General features: G+C 43.6%; 1 protein-coding gene across 1 annotated transcript in view; it reads right to left on the bottom strand.

The window, feature by feature from the left end:
- POGLUT2 (protein O-glucosyltransferase 2) overlaps window positions 1–18116 on the bottom strand; it is a 77843-nt gene extending 59727 nt beyond the window's left edge. Inside the window, exons 1-2 of the mRNA XM_088456649.1 lie at window positions 17567–18116; window positions 12703–12908 (exon numbers count right to left, since the gene is read on the bottom strand). Coding sequence (XP_088312775.1) covers window positions 12703–12908; window positions 17567–17739 — 379 coding nt within the window. The 5' untranslated portion in view covers window positions 17740–18116. The remainder of the gene's footprint in view (window positions 1–12702; window positions 12909–17566) is intronic.
- Window positions 18117–22163: the final 4047 nt, after the last annotated feature.

Below are 22163 nucleotides of genomic sequence, written 5' to 3'. Positions count from 1 at the left end.
CATGTTTGCTTTGACATTCTGTCAGGCTAAAGCCTTAACGATGTGTAGCCGGGACCCTACTTACACATTTGCACGATCTGCACAAAAACGACAATTCGGGATGATATCATTTAAGTGTGTATACGGCATAACATGTATCTTATTATTTAAACTGCAGTGTCTGCATATACAATTTCTATCTCTTACAATCTTGTGTTACAAATATAAAGATTTATGTACATTAATGAATATTACCATATTAAAGGAAAAATAGACTGCAAGCCAGGTAGTCTTACCGTTAGGTCTAGATTTAGAACTGTGGGCCTGATTCAGAGCCGGACGCTCTGACCAGAGCACTCGCTCTGAATCAGGGCCCTCCTACCTAAACTTGGAGCGGCCTCTTGGACGCTTGCATAGGTGTGGGTTACCACCCACAGCTTATGCGAGCGTCCATGATGATGTTCGCGATGGTCAAGACCATCGGGCTTGCGACGAGACCCTGCGGTAGGGTCTCGGTGACCGCAAGCCCTGGAGTGATTTTGGCAGAGCCAAAATCACTCCCACTGACCTCACTAGTGAGGTCAGTGGGGCCGGCCCCAGACGGTAGGCGTTCCCATGGGAACGCCTCCGTCTGGCAGCCACGACCCCGGCCCGCCCACCAAAGGGGGCGTGCTGTCAATCAACATCGACAGCACGCCCCCTTTGGTGCGAGACCTGGAGCGACAGCTTCCCTGTCGCTCCCCGGGTCTCACGCGTTCGCACGACGGAGCTCCCTCCGTCGTGCGCATGCGCACTAGGGCACCATCGCAAGCGGGTCTGAATCAGGCCCTGTGTTTGTTCCCAAGTGCTGAGGAGCATTAAATAGATGTTAATGGATAAATTGGGAGACAATACATTGATGGATAAATTGGGAGACAATACATTGAAATAGCATTTAGAAAGTAACCTGCTATGAGGTAACAAATGCACATAAGTGATATTTCTGTATATGTTACATAAATACTTATATTTCACAAATGAGATCAATAATTAAAATGCATCATATGGTTTTTGGAGTGAGTGTAATATTTTCTTCTAGCCTGCAGAGGCCACTGTTGCACTTTCTATTCAATGCTTTAGTAAAACCTCACCATATATAGAAGCAGGATTATTACTAAGGGGTCTACGTACTAATAATCGCAGAACTTCCACCATTATTATCTATCATTATCGCCAGGCATATTTGAATTTTTTATGAAAATATCCCCGCTATGTACAAACGGATACTCGCAGCGTTTGCTGTAACTGCTGTCCCTGCAAGTTATATCCCGGCAAATTCTAGAAGTCTTTCACAGAAGAGAACGTCTTCTCCGGGGCATGCGCACAGTGTCAGCTTCCAGAGCCAGCCAAGGCTGAGAGAGAGAGATAGAAATAATTTAATGTAAAAAAAAATTGATATATAGGCCCCTAAATGTGATTATCTTCGTGTTGGATCACATACCAATGTTATATTATCAATTGTTTAAAACCTCTGAGTACCATCGATATAGAATTTTATCTGCACCCTACCATTCGAGTGCGTTGCAAGCTCGCTGTGGTGTTCTCTCAATAAGCTACTTATTTTGATCAGTATCCGTGAATAATAACACAAGTCAGGAAACTCATAACTCACACTCAAATTGTACCCAATCACCTTCTGAGCAAAAATACAGAACAATCTCTAAGAGATAAAAATATATTAACTATTAATTTTGATCCAGCATAAATCTTAATTTCCATTTGCATTAAATAGCCTTTGGTCCTGTCTGCATACAGCTTTAATGGTTAGTAAGCAGTGTAGCTGTGGCATAAGTGAAGCTTTAAATTCCTTTGTCAGATTTAAATCCAGCTTTATAGGTTAGTAAGCAGTAAATGGAGCATATGCAAAGCTCTAAAAGGTCTCTGTCCTGTTTGTAAACAGCTTCTTATACAACAAACAGTACAGCTGTAGCATATAAAAAGCTTTTATGTACAAAAGCAGTCTGTAGCATATATAAGGTATTGAGACACAGAAGCAGTTCAGGAACAAATGTTTCTACCTCTTAGCTTCTGGTGGCATCCGATAGCGCAGCTTAACAGAGGAATCCAAGTGTCGGTGGATGAGTGAAGATTTTACTTCAGACTGTAAGGCAGTTGAATCCCTGCCCAGAACAGGGTGGGTACTGGCTTGTGAGTACTATCACTAATTTTCCTTTACGCATTTCCCTGTCTACTGTCCTCACCAGCTGGTCAGCGGCTTCCTCAGAAGGAAGAACTGAAGAACAAAAACTTCACACATCCCAGAGGAGAGTCTAAGGGTGTCCACGAGTGTTGTGTGTGAGTATGACATTTCTGACACTGTAATCCTAGAAAAGCCACCTTCCAACATTTCTGAACCCTCTGCCAATGTAAGAATGAGTAATAGTAAAAGTAATGATGATGACATAGAAATTGAGGATGCTACTGTGGGAGTGCAACAGGAAGAGGGGGATATTTGTGCATCTGATGCTAATGAGGATGTTGATGATGAATGTATTGGACAAGTAGTTAATAAAATTCAGGAAAATTATGTTGTTTGTGTCAGAGTATGGATCCTTCCTGGGTTTTGTCAAAACTATAATCAATGATTCCGACATAGAAGAGGGGAATGAACCTTCCTCAAATAAATTTTTATATAATTCCAATAATTGAGAGATAAAGACTAAAGCATGCTTTTTTATAAAGTTTCATTGGGATACCATCTAGTCCCAGAGCCTTTCCACCCAGAAAAGATTTAATGGCCATATCTACCTCGTCCTCAGTAAGGGGAGCATCCAAAAATTCTACATCCTCCACTGACAAAGAAGGAAGGCCCACAGCTTCAACATATGACACTAAATCGGTGTAGCTACAGGACAATCTTGAGGAGTATACAGACTGAATATAAGACAGGAACACTTACGCTATAGCAGCGGTAGTGGAAACCACAGAGCCGCTATCATTACTTAGTTCAAGTACTATATTGGAAGGGCGGTCTGCACTTAGCAAAAGAGCTAAGTAGCTCCCCCATCCTGTCAGCATAAGTATATTGTGAGAGTGTGAGGCATATAACAGTCTACGATTAGTTTTATCCTGTAAATGTGAAGTCCAAGCAGCCTGGGAGGTCAGCCTGAGAAGCCAAAAGGATTCAAGCCTTTACCCCAAATAAACAAGCTTGTAGCCTCAAGTTCCTCTTCCTTTCCATCTATAGAATAATTTAATTTCAGCTACTTGCTTTATTAATGTACCTCTTAAAAAGGCTTTAAATGCATCCCATGTTATAGCTACTGATGTTGAGCCCTTGTTATCAGTGAAATAACCAGACCAAAGCACCTCCAATTCAGATCCCGTCCCCATCTGTTGTATCCAAAATGGATTTCACTTCCAAAAGGATTGGCAGGTGTCAATCTGTTGGAAAAGCTGAGGGATGTTATAGCAAAATGGCTTACCCTGCTAAGACTCTGCTCAGGATTTGTCATCTCTGATAACACAATTAACATTGTAAGAGCATTACAACTGGGTGATTATGAACATATACCATATTTGCATACACAAACTGACTGGTGTGAGCAGGACATGCTGACTGTGGCCAGAAAAAGCACATGTAGAAGATTGCAGCGGCTGAAACAACAACAGTATAATTTGCCATTCCACCAGCTGAAGCAAGAGGTACTGTAGTAACCAGGTGGAATGCCACCCTTTATATGCTTTAGTGACTGGAGCAACAGCAACAAGCCTCCCAAGCGTACATATCAAGCCATGGGATACGGAAAGGGGTGGCATGTTACCTTAGTGCAGCACACTGGAGAATACTCTTGGTTTTATGCAAGCTACTGAAACCATTTGAAAGTGTAACTAATGAAGTACGTTCAGGCACTGCCAACCTGTCAGGTCATACCCAGATAGAAAAGCTGAAGGAGGTGGTAAAACAAGCTATTCCACTAAGTACAGATATGTCCACATACATCTAGCCTCTTTGCGCATTAAACAGACCACTTAGTTACGCCATGGCGCGACTCGGTAGCACCGACCATCTTTTCGTGCAACTTTTTCTATTAAAATGTGTCTTAATTGCAAAGCGATGCGAGTTGGATGCTTAAGCTGACAAAAATGATATGCGGCATGCAGAGATTCTGTGGCCTTTTACGGTTATATCTGCATGCAAAATGCTACGTTACAGTGTCACAACCGCTGACACTGTAACATAGCAAGATTTGAGAAATTAAGAAAACAGCGCTCAGGATAAGCAGCACTCAGCTGGTTCTTGTAGTAAAAAAAAATAATAACTACCTTTAATAAAAAATACACAGAAATACATAGAAACTCACAAATAGACACAATAAAAAGTGATACATAGTAGAAACAGTTGAATTGACGACTACAATATGTTTCCTAGGTGTAAATGTTGTTGTGCATAATGAGAATTTATGTTAGCGTGTCTCCTTAAAAACAAGATCAGTCCTCTATATAATTTGCACAGTAGTAGATTGAGGTACAGTACAGTCCTATACTTCTAATCCTTGTGTCAAAGTAGGGAAGAAATATATATAGAGCTTCTCATTTCTTTATATCATGGCAATAAGTGCTCCAGTCGGAAATTAGCTCAATTCACTTAATCAAATAACTTACAAAATCTATCAAAATAATAAATTTCAACCAAACAGCGTGAAATGCAATACAGTTTTTACAAATGTATACAAAAAGTCTGATTATTGGATTGCATTAATATTTGTATTATTAGTGATAGTCCATAACTAACGGTCCCTGGTGGAGAATAGCTGGCCAGGCTTAGAACTCCCTGACATGTTTGTTTAGCATTAGGTAATAGCTAATTAGAAGCCGCCTCTAAGAGCCGCACTGAATGCTGCGGCTCTAGATGATAGCACTCACAAGTAAGGAGAGGTTCTTTTTGCAGTAGTGACAGGCAAGCTCTGTGTCCAAATTCAGAATCTATGGCTGTGGCGGTGTTAGCGGCAATGTGATGCAGTAGGCAAGTTGGATTGGGCAGTGGACGTTAGCCTGAACCTCCGGTTACCACTTAGGTCTCCAGATGGGAGCATTAGGTGCAGATCTGTAGGAGGAGGCTAATGCTTTTCGTCACCTTTGAAAAGGTCGCAATAAGCCGCCGGGGATGAGTAAAAGGGGCCATCTCAGGCTCCACTCCCCCCCCCCAATGGCAGCGACCATCCCCTCCCCGCACAGAAATGGCAGCAGACTGCCAATCACTGACAGTCTGCTGCAGGATCGCACACCCGTACTGCACGTGCATCACTTATCACAAAATATTTACCAATAGGACTCCTACACTCTGAGCACAATCATTACTTGCTCCCATTCACTGTTACAGGATTTATTTTGGGGGGGGGGGAGGCAGCACCCTCTCTGTGAAATATTTTCCCTCACACAACAACAACATTTTCTTATATCCTCCAAACATTCCCTGAAGACTTACCTCCTAAGGCAAGGTTATCAAATTCCAAAAGCACCCACGTAACCTCCATAAGCAATTCTATTATCACACCTCTATACAGTTCTTATACATCTTGCATGTGTTTTCTTTGTACACTAATACAACCAATTCCAGGCCAACATTGCTGTGTGACTGGATGACCTAGTTCATCAAGAACTTTTTATCATTGTGATCTGGCTGGACCAATAGGCAATATATTGCATGTATGTTCATGCATTAAACTCCTGTTATTCTAAAGACTAAGTTTGGAAGTAGGGACAGCTTACTGGCCTTCTGTCTGTCTGTTATTACCCATTATAGTTTTAGGACTGTATTTATTTATTTTTTTAGTTGCAAAGCTCAATGGAATATGCTGGCACCTTGATGAAGTCTGAAGACGAAATGCATTGGAGGTGTTTTGACCTATGCCTCATGAACTCTGAAAAATACCTTTCTCGTTGTATCAGATAAGCTGCTATATTTATTCATTATTTATTACTTATTATTTTTTACCTCCTAATTTTATCTCCATTTTAGTATTATTGTATGAAATGCCTCTTGATTTTATATTTTGATTTACATGTGTCTGATTAAGGGAAACCTTATCATTTCTAAGGTCTCATTCTGTGTCTATAATAAATCCTTGTTTTTTATATAATCCTATTGTATTATCACATCATTTGATTTAATTTACTATATTATTTATTATATTACTATATGAATTATTTATTCACACTGACACATTTTTGTAAGCAAACCAGTCGCCCTATTATCAACTCACCCCCTTTTTTAATATATATATATATATATATATATATATGTGTATATCTATATACATACACACATACATATATACACACACACACATACATACATACACACACACAAATTGTAATAAATAATAAACTGTTTTATATATACTTTTCAGATATTAACAAATAAAGGGTAATCATGTACTAAATGTGGAATGCACGTAGAATGCATGGATAGGGAGTTATGTTTACCCATTTTCATCAAGTCTTCATTCCTAGCAGATGTGACCTCATGTATGATCAGAGTATAGCATTACTGGGCCCTGTAGCAAAATGTAGGGGAGGGCCAGCACATACATGCCAAGAAGAACCTTAGCAAGGACCTCAGAAAGGCAACTGCCATTCCCATGAAACCCCCCATCACCACCTCCCTCTCACCATTGGGACCACTGAGAGCCACTATTGCAGATGAATATTGGACACCATGGCAAACAGTGGAGGTATTTAAAGTCCAATTCAGACCATAAAAGGCAGACCACTTTTAATGATAGAAAAATATACATTACTTTCCCAAAAATATGGTACATTTCTATATTTATATTTTTAAGTCATAATCAGGGTCCTATGGGAACTAACTTGTGGGTCCCCTCACAATAATATTGTCAATAAGATATGCTGGCGATGTTACTAGAAAGTATGTAAATACTCCTAACACCACAATGTGTTAAACACACTGTTGCCCCAGTTCACATATGCCACAGTACACACACTCTCGTGACCTAGCTATGTGTGGGGGGCCCTGGGCTTTGAGAATAATGGAGAATAGCAAAAACAACCTGCATTTCACTTTACCTTTGCCCTTCCTTATCTTCACATACTTAGGGGGAGATTTAATAAAGCTTGGAGAGAGATAAAATTAGAGATAAATAGCACCAACCAATCAGTTCATAACTGTCACTTTACAGGCTGTGGGTTCCATTTACTAACGAGTTTGAGCTGTTCAAACTCATTAGTGAAGATATTTAACAGTTGCAGGTATTTAGTAATAGTATGTTATCTGTTTTGTTGAATAGCGCTATTTAGTAGCGTTATACCATGAGAAGACATGGCAACCTTTATTTACTAACGAACGTAAAGGTAAAATTACTGTTCGTTTAAGATATAATTTTCTCCAGCCTGCGGGCATGAGTTAACCACTTGCCTGGCATGGTCGTATCAGATACGACCATACTAGATTGGGCTTTCCCCGACATGATCGTATCTGATACGACCAGTCAGGAAAGCTCTGTGGGCGGCTGCTGGAAAATAATTTTCTGGCAGCCGCCAATCACAGAGGGACCTCCTGGTCCCTCTGCACACTTTGGCCCTGATTCAGAGCCGGACGCTCTGACAGAGCGCTCACTCTGAATCAGGGTTGTCCCTCCTACTTTTTGGAGCGGCCTCCTGGCCGCTCGTATAGCTGTGGGTGACCACCCACAGCTATAGCGAGCGGCCAAAATGATGGTCGCGATGGTAAAGACCATCGCGACCATCGAGCTTGCGACGAGACCCTTGCGGTAGGGTCTCGCTGCCGCAAGCCCTGGAATGCTTTTGGCTCTATCAGAGCCAAAAGCACTCCCACTGACATCACCAGTGATGTCAGTTGGGCCGGCCCCAGACGGTAGGCGTTCCCATGCTAACGCCTCCGTCTGGGCAGCCACGCCCCCGGCACGCCCACCAAAGGGGGCGTGCTGTCAATCACCATCGACAGCACGCCACCTTTGGTGCGAGACCCATAACGACGGCCTGGCCGTCGTTATTCGGGTCTCGCGCATGCGCATGACGGTGCCGCCTCCGTCGTGCGCATGCGCACTTGGGCAACATTGACCCGCTTGCGAGCGCTCACGAGCGGGTCTGAATCAGGCCCTATGTCCCTCCTCAGCAGCGCCGGCGCACCCACCCCCCGGCGGCTGCTGAGAGGACAGGGCAGAGAAGGCAGCGCTGTCCATCTCTCCCTCCTCCGGCAGCTAGCAGCAGTCCAGCGGCTGCTCACAGGGCAGAGAAGGCAGCGCTGTCTTCTCTCCCTACTCCAGATAGCAGCATAAAAAAATAAAATTATTTTATATATATATATATATATATATATATATATTATATCAGCCTCCAACCGATGTTAAGGAAACATCAGCAGCTGTGGTCACAATTGATGTTTCTATCAATGGCCATCAGTACTATATACCATAAAAATTGGCATTTTTATGGTATACAGCGTTCAAAAAAATAATTTTTTTCTTACAAAATCGTGTTGGATAAGTTTCAAAAAGCTGATACTGACCTAATTCAATCACAAAATATATTAGATAGATAGATAGATAGATAGATAGATAGATAGATATATATATATATCTATCTATCTATCTATCTAATTTCGGAGCGGTTTTTGGAAAAATAATTTGTCAGTTAAGTGGTTAAACAGCACTCACGAGCACTGAGGTTCATCCGGAGACTTAACCATGAATCTTTGCTTTTGAATCTTGTGACTAGCCATAGGTTTCCCCGACAAGCTGTGTGTCTGTGTATAGAAGTGGACCTGACTGATATTGTAAACCTTCAAAGGTAAAAGCAGCAGCCAGAGCCCCACTCCCCCCTCCCCCCCAATGCACAGCAGATGGAGCCCCCCCTTCCACTCTCCTGCATCAGCTGGCACACCTCCCTCCATCTTTATCAAAACAGCTGCAGCCGGCTAGCCCCCCCTCCACGCTCCCGCCATCAGCTGGCAGACATTTCCCTCTTCTCTATCATAGCAGAGGCAGTCGGCGGCCCCCTCCCCTTCCACCCTCCTGCATCAGTTGGCAAGATCATAGCAGCGGCAGCCGGTGGGTTCCCCACCTTCTACCCTCCCGCATCAAGTGCAGACCTCCCCGCTCTTCCCTTCTGTAGCTTCAGCCAGCAACCCCCTTCCACCCTCAGCCGCTCCTTCCCTGTGAGGCAGAGGCAGCAGCACAGCCTCCATCCCCAGCCCATCACACAGCAGCATGTGCTGGGCTGGGAAGCAGTTGTGTAACTATAAATTTTGCTCCCCCATGCCAAAAAAGTTTCAGGCGCCCCACCCACCCACCCAAAGATCAAACACACCCAAAGACTACGTTTAAGGTATGTGGTTACATGATACAGCAACGTGCCTTACACATTATGACACACTAAGTAATGCCACTTATAACAGTGTGCCACACCGGAATGCCCCTTACAACACATTATGCCACACAGCAATGCCCTTTACACATCCCACACAATAATGCCACATATAACACATAATGACATACAGTAAAGCGCTTATAACAAATTTATGCCATGCTGTAATGCCCCTATTTCACATTATGCCACACTGTAATGCCACATACAACACATTATGCCACACAGTAATGCCCCTTACACATATGCCACCCAGTAATGCCCCTAATAGCACATTGTGCACACAGTAATGCCAAAAACACATTATGCCAAACAGTAATGCCCATTACATCCCACCCTGACAGATCTACTTCACCAACCCTCCTTTCTGCTCCTGCCAGTCCGTCACCTCAGCTCAAGACAGGTTGCACAGTTTTTATGTCCGTGTAGAACCAGATTATTGGGAACATAGGGGGTCATTCAGACCCGCTCGCGAGCAGCAGTACGCTCGCAAGCGGGTCAATGTTCCCCACTGCGCATGCGCACGACGGAGGGAGCTCCGTCGTGCGCATGCGCGAGACCCGGGGAGCGACGGGCTTTCCATCGCTCCGGGTCTCGCACCAAAGGGGGCGTGCTGTCGATGTTGATTGACAGCACGCCCCCTTTGGTGGGCGTGCCGGGGGCATGCTGAATCAGGCCCATAGTTTATAACCTGTAAACTGTGTATCAAATTAGTGCCCCTTATACAGTGCCCCCTGTAGTTGTGCCCCAAAATGCAATGCCCCCTATACTAGTGCCCTTTATGCAATGCCCCCTGTAGTAGTGCCCCTTATGCAATGCCCCCTGTAGTAGTGCCCCTTTTGCAATGTCCCCTGAAGTAGTGCCCATTATGCAATGTCCCCTGTAGTAGTGCCCATTATGCAATGCCCCCTGTAGTAGTGCCCCTTATGCAATGTCCCCTGTAGTAGTGCCCATTATGCAATGTCCCCTGTAGTAGTGCCCATTATGCAATGCCCCCTGTAGTAGTGCCCATTATGCAGGGCCCCCTGTAGTGCCCCTTCTAGTAGTTAGCCCCCTGTAGTTGCTCCCCCCCTCCGCGCGCACACAAACAAATACACACAAAAGAAAAAAACACAAACACTTACCTTTATCCCCGCTCCAGTGCTGCTGTCGTCCACACCCCGGCGTCCGCTCCTCGGCACTATGGAAGTGACGTCATTACGTCACTCCCATAGTGCCCTGCGGGACCCGGAATACAGAGGGAGCTCTGTCTTCCGGCTGCCGCCGGGGGTTTGCATAGGAGCCGGGCGCCCGCTGGTAACAACCTCAGCGGGTGCCCGGCAGATGGAGGGTGCTGCACCCTCCGTAGTTACTACTACTGCTCCCGTCGCCCCCAAGCTACCCAGCACCTCCAAGCCACCACGGGGGCTGCGGGGGCAGTAGTTACGCCACTGCTGGGAAGGGAGGTTGTTGCCGGGCAGGGAATGGGAAGCAGACAGTGGTGCCATCCAGGAATGCACACTGCACATGCGCCAAACTCAAGAAGAAGAAAAAAATACCGCTCGTCAGCTCAGCTAACATAAGAAAAAAAGCGCTGACAGGCAAAATAACATTAGCGCTCGCCACAGACAAGGACAATAATAAATAAGGGGAATAAAATTATAAATAACACAGCGAGTGAAAAACATATTTAGCATTACCCTTTAAACTCGTTTGTAAATGGAGCCCTGTGTTTGAAAAATTACAGTTAGGAGCGGATTGGTTGGTGCTATTTATCTCTCTCCAAGCATTAATAAATCTCCCCCTTAGCGATAGACTACAAACATGCCACAAAAACTAATGTGTATTGGCCATAATAAAGTGTGTTCCTAAGTGTCTGTCTGTTTTTTCTTCTCCTTTTGCCAGTAGGGGACACACAATTTTAGACACAGGTTGGGAATCACTTTAGCAGACCTAGGGGTAAATTTACTAAGATGGGAGATCTATTAAGAAGTTATGTTGCCCATAGCAACAAATCAGATTCCAGGTATTATCTTCTAGAAGGTGCTAGATAAATGAGAAGTAGAATCTGATTGGTTGCTATGGGCAACATCACTTCTTAAATAGAACTCCTATCTTAGTAAATCTACCCCCTAGAGTGTCTGCCTCTAAGCACAGGAAGGTGAGTATTCATGTGATACAGAAGTAAAGCAGCAGATGAAACTGCACAGATTTTTAGTTAGAAATCTATTAGTCATCCAGGCGATGGGAACCTCTTCTAAAGGACCCTAGCAAAGGACCCTAGCAGATACACATGTAGTATTGGCTGTGGCCAACAACCAGGCTCCCATGGTGAAGAAAAATGGCAGCTCGATGAGGACATCTTGCAGGCTGCAGCAGATTGTTTCCACTTACCGAGGCTGTTTCTAGTTTAGCAACCTACTGACAAACTCAGTATTTAGGGCAAAATATCAAATTCAATTCGGTTTTTTCACATTAATCAAAACTAGTGACCTACTATCAATATGACCTGAAAGGAAAGATCTTCTAGCACTGCTTCCAGCAGTGATAGAAAATAACTTTCCGAGTGATGGCAGCCTCCAGCGAAACTGGCTGGCAGCGGTAAAAAAAAACGTATCGCTTTGCTGTCCAAGTCACTTATGTGCGCATGCGTGCCTGGCTCTGCAATGTAAACCTGGACATGGGCTTAGAATTGTAGTTTTAATTAAAATAAATAGAAAATATATTGGAGTTAGAAAATAGCATAGAAATAATGTATTAAAAGGAAAATACACTTTATATTAGTAGTAAAGCATTTTTCCCCTTTACCGCCCCTGACTTTTGCCACCCTGAGATGGTGATAGTAACCAGCGACAGTACTGCCAGTGCCCTTGTTCAGTAGGCGATATCTTGCAAAGAATGGGGAAGTTGTTGACTGAGATGGCTACCACTGGTAATAATCGGTCGGTGGTAGCCTTTCATAAACAGAAACCCCATCTCCAGAGAAAGTAGATGTATTTTGCTGGAAATAGGGATTTCAGGGATATATATATATATATATATATATATATATATATATATATATATATATATATATATATCCTAGTTTATGACACGTATAAACTTTCAAAACATTTTTACTTGTATTAACAATGTTTCAAATTTATAATTTAATATTTTGCATGACTTCGAAAAAATATCATTATACCTAGTAGCACATAAATTGACTCAATTTCTTATTTCTTACACAACCATCGAACCGCACATTACCACATCTGGTGAACCACCGCAATTCCTGTAGGAAGAATCTCAAAGAGACTGCATGGGCGGATTCAGAGGGCCAATTCAATACACAGTTATTCTGAGGAAATAAAATACCTTCTAGAAAATATGGAGACTTTGCAACATGTCTGCCGTTGACTGTAATCTCAATTTGCAGGCTTTTGTAGCTGGCATACAGTCTGTACCTTACAAGGAAGGAGCCATCTTTTCGGTCAAGTACTTGAACTCCCACTCTAGTATATTGCTCTGTAGGTGCAGTAATGTGGATTTGAAATAGGTTCTTCGGTGGCGAACAAGTGAAACTAAACAAGGAAATAAAACAAAATGTATTTATTAGTAAACAATGATTTGTCTCAAGACAGGAAACATCTAGGATCCCCCATCAGATAGGATAGAATCCTTGTGTTCTTTAGTTCAGGAAATGCATACATCATTTTACTGATTGCCAACACAGGCCCCCATTTAGTAATGACTTTTATCAACAAAACGAGTGATAAATTTCACTGTGTATGATAAATGGTGCTCCAGCCAATCAGCTCCCAACTGTCATTTTTCTAACAGTTGAGAGTTGGGAGCTGATTGGCAGGAGCACCATTTATCATACACAGTGAAATGTATCACTCGTTTTGTTGATAAAATTCGTTCGTAAATGAGGCCCACAGTTTGTTAAGGAAGCATGGGGTATGATTCAGAGTAGTATGCTAATGCCACCGCAGCTGCAATCCCATACGGACACAGAGGAATGTATTGAGACACCCAATTCAAGCAACTGCATACAAAGACACAGCATCGGTCGTAGAACCTGCGTTTATCTGTCTCCTGAGAAAACCCTATGGTCTTGTAGAATGGCTATGGGAACTGAGATGCCGGAGCCATTTTTCTTACGTCCGGTAGCGCAGACGCAGGCTGGGACACATACCCAAAATGGTGGAGACATGCCTGCTTTCTTTGCCACCACACCCCGTTAGCTCCCCCAAACACTCCCTGGCTGTCAGTCACACAGCGAGTAAATACTCTCTGCGAGCAACTACCGTAATGTACCTTGACACACATGCAGTTTACCGATAATGGAGCAACTGCAAAAATATCGGCATATCGTACATCTCCGAATCAGGCCCATGGTGTCTCCAGGGGTAAGGAATGCCTGGAAAAACAAATAAATAATAGGTAATCACCACAATTTAACATCACCAAATAGAGGGCCTGATTCTGAGATGGATGCACTTTTCAGAGATGAATACAATTTTGGGGAAGGCTTCCCACATGTATGTGAAGCTGCTGTTCTGACTCGCATACTCTCCCAGAATGGCCGTGAGGCTCTTGAAAATCGGGTGGTGCTCCCAGTCTCCTGCAAGAGAGGACAAGTCTCTCGGACTGGCCACCACCCCACCACTGCACCCCAACTCACTTACCCGGCATAAGTGGGCGGTCTGGAGGGGGCCAATGAATGGATTCAAGATGAATCGTGTCATAGTAGCACCGCCCCCTGCTGTACAATGCAGGTAATCCTGAACCGCCCACATATGTCTTTGCCACACCCCCTGCTGCACCAACCTGGCTGCCCCCTCTTTGAGGGAGCAGCCAGAAAGTCAGCAACTATAATATGAGGCAAACTCAAAGTATGTTGCAACCTTATTTCAGATGTTTTTGGTATTACAATTGATTCCAACTATGATTAAGGGGTCTATGTACTAAGCCTTGGAGAGAGATAAAGTAGATGGAGATAAAGTACTACCCAATCAGCTCCTGTCATTTTTAAAACTCAGCCTGTAAAGTGACAGGAGCTGATTGTTTGGTGCTTTATCTCCATCCACCTTATTTCTCTCCAGGGCTTAGGGCCTGATTCAGAGATGGACGGAATGGCACATCCGCACACAAGCGGCTGTGCAATCCCATCTATTTAAAATGCAAATGCAGAAGGAGGTGTCAGACACCTCCTTTCTGCATCTGCGTGATCACAGCGCTGCGACCGAGGTCGCAGCCTGGGATCACCATCGGAACAATCGCGACCATCGCTCACGATTGTTGTCCCCTTGGCCAGGCTGTGGTAGCTGAAGCTTACCGCAGCCTGACCGGGTCCTGGCAGCTTGTGAGGCCAGGAAGTCTGTGTGCATCCACGCAGACCCTGGCCTCGTCCCTCCTGGAGAAACGGGGCAAAACGAACGCTGCCCCCGCTCCACCTACTAAACGCCGCAGCTAGCTGTGAGGCTCTGCGAGTGAACTCACAGAGGGCTGCACATGCGCAGTCTTCCCACCATCGGAGATTGCGCTAACCATCGGGTTAGTGTACATCTCTGAGTCAGGCCCTTAGTATATAGGGCCTGATTCAGACCTGCTCGCGAGCGCTCGCAAGCGGGTCGATGTTGGCCCAGTGCGCATGTGCGAGACCCGGATAGCGATGGCCAAGCCGTTGCTCCGTGTCTCGCTACAAAGGGGGCGTGCTGTCGATGGTGAGTGACAGCACGCCCCCTTTGGGCGTAGCTGGCCAGATGGAGGCGTTCCCATGGGAACGCCTACCGTCTGGGGCCGGCCCCGCTGACATTACAAGTGATGTCAGTGGGAGTGCTCTCGGCTCTGATAGAGCCAAAAGCACTCCAGGGCTTGCGGCAGACGAGACCCTACCACAAGGGTCTCGTCGCAAGCCCGTTGGTCGCGATGGTCTTGACCATCGCGACCATCTTCCTGGCCGCTCACTATAGCTGTGGGTGGTCACTCACAGCTATACGAGCGGCCAGGAGGCCGCTCTAAAATTCAGAAGGACGGCCCTGATTCAGAGCGAGCACTCTGTTAGAGCGTCCGGCTCTGAATCAGGGCCATAGACACCTAAGGCCCTTCATTAATAATTTAGTGTGTCGACCTTTCTCCCTATTAACCTATTGCCTGTCTAACATCTGATGTCTATATAGACATTGTCGACCTATTAACTGTCTATATTTTATACCACACCCGTTTCTTTGGTTCAGTGCAACATGTTCACTTAAATTCAAAGTAAGAAAAAATGCTCTGACATCTTTTAAACAAAACCCACTTATGTATCTGCGAAAATACCCTGAATACGATGTTCCCCTCTAGTGAATGACAATTTAAAATCATTTGTCCCTGCCAATACTTTATTACAGTGATCCTCACTACATGATCTGCTGACCACATATGGTATGCCTCGGCCATTTTTGCATCCCAGCGGCTCACTAAAAGAAATGCCTGGGAAGGCGGTGGTGATTACTTTGATAGACTAGTCACTAAAAAGGAACCAACCTATTAGCCGCCAGATCACACTGCTTCATTTTGCCCTTAGCCTTCCTCTGCTGACCAGCACTGATCTCACAGAGAAAGGTAGATAAAGTATGTGAAGGGGCGCCATCTGTAACCAGGAAGCTGGAAGAGTCTGTCTACAATATGTATTGCCAGACTGAGGAAGATAAATGGACATGTGTGTGTAAATATGTATGTAAGTTAGTGTGTATCCTTGTGTAGTATAGGTAGCAAGGATAAATTATTGATGGGTGAGGACTATTTGAATATATAGGCTATTTAACCTAATAGTGGCACTTATTTAGCTTAGCTGAGATGATGAAGGCGTTATACAATTAGAGGCTTATATATTAAGTATCCGTTTTGTGGTAGATATTTTAATTTTTCCAAGGGAAGCTGACACTGCGCATGGGCACAGTGTCAGCTTCTGCCATCCAAAGGTGCGGGAAAGAGATCGGAAGATCTCTCTCTTGCTTGTTAGCCTCCATAGGCTTAAAACGGTTTACACCATCTGAAGATGGTGTAAACTAACGGGGCCAATTGATGAAAAGTGTCCATAGGGGTCAGATCGTAGTCCCCATTGCTAATAATAATGGACTGCCATCTGCAGCGCTAATTAACACTGTTAAAACTTCTACACTTTGCTATTAGTACATACATAGCAACAAACCATAAAATTATGCAGAAACAATGTTCAAATTAATTTTGGGAAATGGAGGGCTATATATGAAAAACAAATACTAAATGGGGGGGGGCTTATGTATTATTAACAACTAGCTTCAAGTTATTAACTTTTATTATGTGAGATCGTGCAAATCCATCTAGTGGAAGGCCCAGAACAGGCTCCCCGGGTCACAGTTCTGCCCAGCTTACAGCAATAGGAGGTCCGACCGTAACCCTAACCCCTTAAAACCTGGTCAGAAGCCAACTGGACCACCTTGTGTTGGTTTCATCCCAAATCGGTGCAGGGGTGTTCCCATGCATAACCAGACAGGCAAACAAACAGACCAATTAATGTTATATATAAAATAAGCCTATTAAGTTATCAGGGAAGGTTGTATAGAGATGGGACTATCACTATCTGACAAATGTGAATACTATTTATTATATGACTCATCCTGCTCTCGAAGGGGGGATTATGTGCTTTTAATAAATCTACATATTTTTACAATAAATTGGTTCTAATATTTTTTGTACATATACTTTAGCGAGAGTTATTTTCTAGGTTAATTTATGATAAAAGTGTCTTGCAAACAACTTGCTTGAATTTAGCACATAGAGTATTAGTGGCTCTAAATATTTCATTCTAGGGAGTATCACTGCTTTACAGTATTATATAAACAATCTAGACAACAACATGGTACACTATATAAAGAACAATATTAATCACAAGCAAATCATATTTGCTCATTCACACCTTTACTGAATTATATTAACACTTTTAATAAACAGCTATTTCGTGGAAAATAGGAAATAGTGGCAATAAATACATTATATATAATACATCGGTGTGTAATTACTACCTTTGGACTTTGCTAGTGGGTTAGCTAGGAAGCTTTACATTTGAGTGTAGATAGTATACTATACATAATGGCTTTTTAAAACAGTGTTTTAACAAATGCAATCTGATATATTTCCACTTATGTTTTGCTTTTGTCTTTTACATTCTGAATATACATTTGAATTTAGTTTAATACAAAGTACTCACTTGTTCCCTTGGGTGTCCACAGCCTGGATGTAGAAATAGCGAGCAGGAAGCACAACCTCTCCCCGGAGCCCAGGACCCCATACTCGGCTGAGCTCATTGCTCACACATGGGGGGCTTTCAGTGCAGCTCAGGGGGGCTGCTATAGTTGCCACTAGCAAGAGAGGCCAAAACATTGACAAGACTCACTTTAGGCAGCCAGAACAGAGGAGAGCAACAGCCAGATCATTGGATGTTTACTAGTCTAGAGCAGAAGCAGTACTGTACGATGATTCTCTAATAGGTGCCAATAAAGTAGGAACTACTGTCTGTGTTCCAGATGCCTGGGAGTCTAGAGAGGATATGGGAGGGACGACCTGGGATGCTGGAGAGAATTATTCATGTCAGTCTGTTACATGGCCTAGGCACATACTGTATATTATATTAGTGTGCTAGTTGTGTCATTAGCTCACAGAGGCTTCCCGGGATACTTGCAGAAAAAGGAATCCCAGACATCCACTTTAATGTCTGCAACCCAGACAGGCAGCTGCTTGGTCCCACCCCCTGAGCTGCTCCTGCAAAGTGGCGTGTGATTGGCTAAATTGTCAGGCTGGTGCTCTTTATGTGTAACCCTCGCTTGGCCAGGGTTGCTACTTCACAGGAGAAAATATGATTTAATTATGTATTTAAATAATATATATAATAGTGTTTTCCATGTTGATCATTAAATGTAACTTAAAGGAAACTACATCGTTGTGGATAATAACTTCTAATAAATAAATACCCACATTAAAATGCCTGTTACATTCTGGGTTGTTCAATTGTGTGATACCTTATTTATTATTTACCTTTGTTACTTTTATTTTATTTATGATGAGCAGGTTGCTGTATACGTTTTAAATTGATACTTATGGCATTTTCACGAGTGTTTTCTCACGTGACAAAAGATCAAATATTTCTATGCTGTAGGGATTTGTCGAGTTTAGTTTTATATGAAACACAAGAAACAACTTATTGGTAATATATTTGGAGTTTTTGACACTATTGTTGCAGATCGGTTTGGTGCTACATAGCTGGTGGTTTCTATGCAATTGTTTAGTATAATAATATATACTAAATAGTTATTTAGTATAATAATATAGGTCTTATTTAAGCCATATCTGCATCCCAAAATTTTGTTTATCTATTGCAGTGGTTCTCAAACTCGGTCCTCAGCACCCCACACAGGTCACGTTTCCAAGGTCACCCAGCAGGTGCACAGGTGTATTCATTACTCACTGACACAATTTTAAAAGATTCACAGGTTGAGCTAATTATTTCACTTGCAATTCTGTGAGGAGACCTGGAAAACATGCACTGTTTGGGGCCCTGAGGACCAAGTTTGAGAACCTGTGATCTATTGAATAATATTACATTGGGAATCGGTATGTATTACCACCGGACAAATCCCGACAGCGGCTACCCGGCATGGGAGAAAATCCTGATCGTCCCCAGGTAAGTATTTACTAACCTAACCTCCCCCCTAACCCTAACCCTCCTTAGGGGTGCCTAACCCTACCCTTCCCCCCAGTGCCTAACCCTAATCCCCCCTCTAAGTGCCTAAACCTAACCCCCCCTTCCCCGCCGCCTAAACCTAAGTCCCCCGGGGGGTGTCTAACACTAAGTCCCCCCACAGGAGCCCTAAACCTAACCCCCCCCCTTGCAGCGGCGCCCAGCATCACTTCGATCGGGATGCCGGGTCCCGGTCTTCCGGCGTTGGTAAAGCGACAGGTATCTAGATGTAGACGCCGGTCATTTAACCCTCACCGGGATAAAGCAGTCAGGAAGCCGGCTGTCAGGATTAGGTCCGCCGGCTTCCCGACTGCATTCTTTGCATTGTAACCACTTTAAAAGACCTATGAGCGCCTCTTGCCTGCAATTTTGTAACTCTCCCCCCCACACCTGAAAATGCAAGGGCACTTATCCCAAATTTCCATATGTATTAAAAGGTGCTACACTGCTGTGGTTAAAAAAACAACATACAATCCCACATGCAGATGCAGGTGCACACTTTTACCACTAAAGCTGGGTACATACCTTTTGCGATCATTCTTTCCATGCAGTGTTTCAGTTGACATCACTCTCGATCAGAAGTCCTGACCGCAGTGCCGATATGCGTGTACACACCTATACAATCATAATTGCGACTTTAGATCTCCAACTGCTAAAATATCGAAGAAAATGAATGTACCACCCACAGAGGCGGCGCTGCTGGTGTAGAATTGCAAGAACAGTGGAAGGTGTGTGCATAATGCACCTTTGGTCCAATCTGGCCTGGTCGAATCAGATAAATATTAAACTGCACATAACATACGATCGTTTGATTGAACCAGTTTCCATCCGACAAAACATGATCAGAGGTGCTACACACTGTTTAGATATTGAAAGAATGGGTTGAAATTGGAAGAATGGCCCAACGATTGTATAAGTGTGTACCCAGCTTAAGGCTGTGATTCCAAAACGTTCTAGAGTCACGGTGCCCAAGAGTATTAATTTTTTTTGTTTTTTTACGGCACCGCTACGCCAAAAGTTTCTTATTGAGAAAAAAAAATATCAAATTAAGTAAAATGTGCTTACTTGTCATCCTTATGTACAAGTATTTGGTGGTGGACATGGTTGTGTTTCTGATTATCCATATATTTTATTAGTGGCAGCTGCCAGCACTGCATTTACCTATCACACTGACCATAAATAATTTGATTTGGTACTGTAGATCACCAACCCATGGCACCCCTGCAAGTGCTGTCTGGCACCCCAGGGTGCCATGTCACTAGGTTGTGTTAGGAGCCGTGGTGGCCAGCAAGGCGTTTGACTACCTTCTCATGTCCCACTGGTTGTTAGGAGATCTGAACGCCAGTGTCAGTAGCCACCTTGCATGCTGGTCCCGGTCATCGCTAGGAAACCACTTCCCCAGTGTATGTGATCAAAGACTGCGCAGGAATGTCTGCAGCTGGTGTCTAATTGCTGGGATACTCACTAGTTGCTCTCCTACGTGCAGCATCACATTACTTATTTCAGGGGGTTTGTCCTAATTAATGTTTTGTTATTGGTCTGTGTGTGTGTTAAAAGGCAGCCAGGCCTTCACCTCCTTGTCAGCTATAGCTTCATGCTTTGGTGTTAGCCTGCTGATCCCAGTGACTGGTGGTATCCTGAATCTTTGTATTTTTATCCAGTCTGATCTATGGTCTCCTGCTCCCTGCATCACCTATTGTTAAGTATCACTTTACTTAATATTGGAAAAGTGCCATTTGTTTGCAATCATATTTAAGCTATCTGTTTTACTATATGGCTTCTGTTGTCTGCAGTTATTATTAGCAAGCTACCTGTCGTTATAAAGCTCCTGCTGTGTTTGTCAAAACCACAAGTTGAACCATTGTACTCACATATAGTATTCTACTACTCCAGCCTTACCCTCTGATCATCTGTTAATTGTATAAACCCCTACTACCCCTAGTTTAAGACCTGGTGGCATCTCAGCACCAGTGAGAGGGTATTTCTCTATGGGAAAAGTGCGGTTGTTACAGGCAGAACTCCTCAGTTGTGTGGTTCTAGGGGTCTTATGCAATTGTTCAGGTGTAACATAACAGTTTAAGAACAACTACACTTATGGGCCGATTCAATTAGCCATGAGTAAGTTCGAATATATGCTGTACTTACGTTAGCTTTGAGTTCACCGATTTTTGTTGGAGTCTGGGAGAGATCAGGCCACTAATTGAATTCACCCCTAAGATAATACTTATATATCTATTGAACTCTGCAATGCTATCGATTTTATAAACTCACTTAAAGGGGTTATTTCAATTAGATGCAAAGGGGGCAAGTTGCTATTGTAACTGCATAGATGCACTGGTAACAGCCCTGCAACTTGCCCCCCTCGCGGCCCATGCTTGACCCGGATTCATGGATTTTTGTCCGTAACCCTATAGGACAGCAAACAAGAACCCAAAAGTACGACAGTAACATAATTGCTGCATATAGCCACACTTATTCGCGGAAGCAAGTAACATGCACCTAACTGAATTGAATCTTTTGCATTAACGTGAGGTTCTTAGACATTTTGTTTAAATTGTGGAAGCTGTGGTATGCAGACAAACCCCCCATTAGAATTTTACATATTTTGAAGGCAGTGACTCAATATGACCACCCTTAGTTGCAATAACTGGTTTTAGATTATATGCCACCAACATTAAAAGTTTGCTCATATTATTTTTATTTCATCAATATGAAACCACTCTTTTATAAGGTTCAGAACCGTATCACATGACCAAAGAACTAAGCATGGGCATTAGGAAGTAGAGATGGTTCTTTCCGCCAAGTTTGGATCTCAGAAAAGGGCAAAACGTCATCCTTCACAGACATTTGTGTTGCTTTGCAATTCCATCCATCTTAATGCAAATGCAGAAGGAGGTGTCAGACACCTCATTGCTGCATTTTCGAGCACCGCTGCAACCATCATGACCGATGGTTGCTCCTTTGGTCAGGCTGCAGGAGTTGAAGCTTCCTGCAGCCTGACAGGACACTTCAGAGGCCAGAAATCTGCATAGGTCTACACATACCCTGGCCTCGTGCCTCCCATAAAATG

This window comes from Taudactylus pleione, unplaced genomic scaffold, assembly GCF_031769625.1.
Source record: "Taudactylus pleione unplaced genomic scaffold, aTauple2 ptg000041l, whole genome shotgun sequence".
NCBI classification, from domain to species: Eukaryota; Metazoa; Chordata; class Amphibia; order Anura; family Myobatrachidae; genus Taudactylus; species Taudactylus pleione.
Note: the sequence above shows the minus strand (reverse complement) of the source record. Positions and strands in the feature narration are given on the sequence as shown.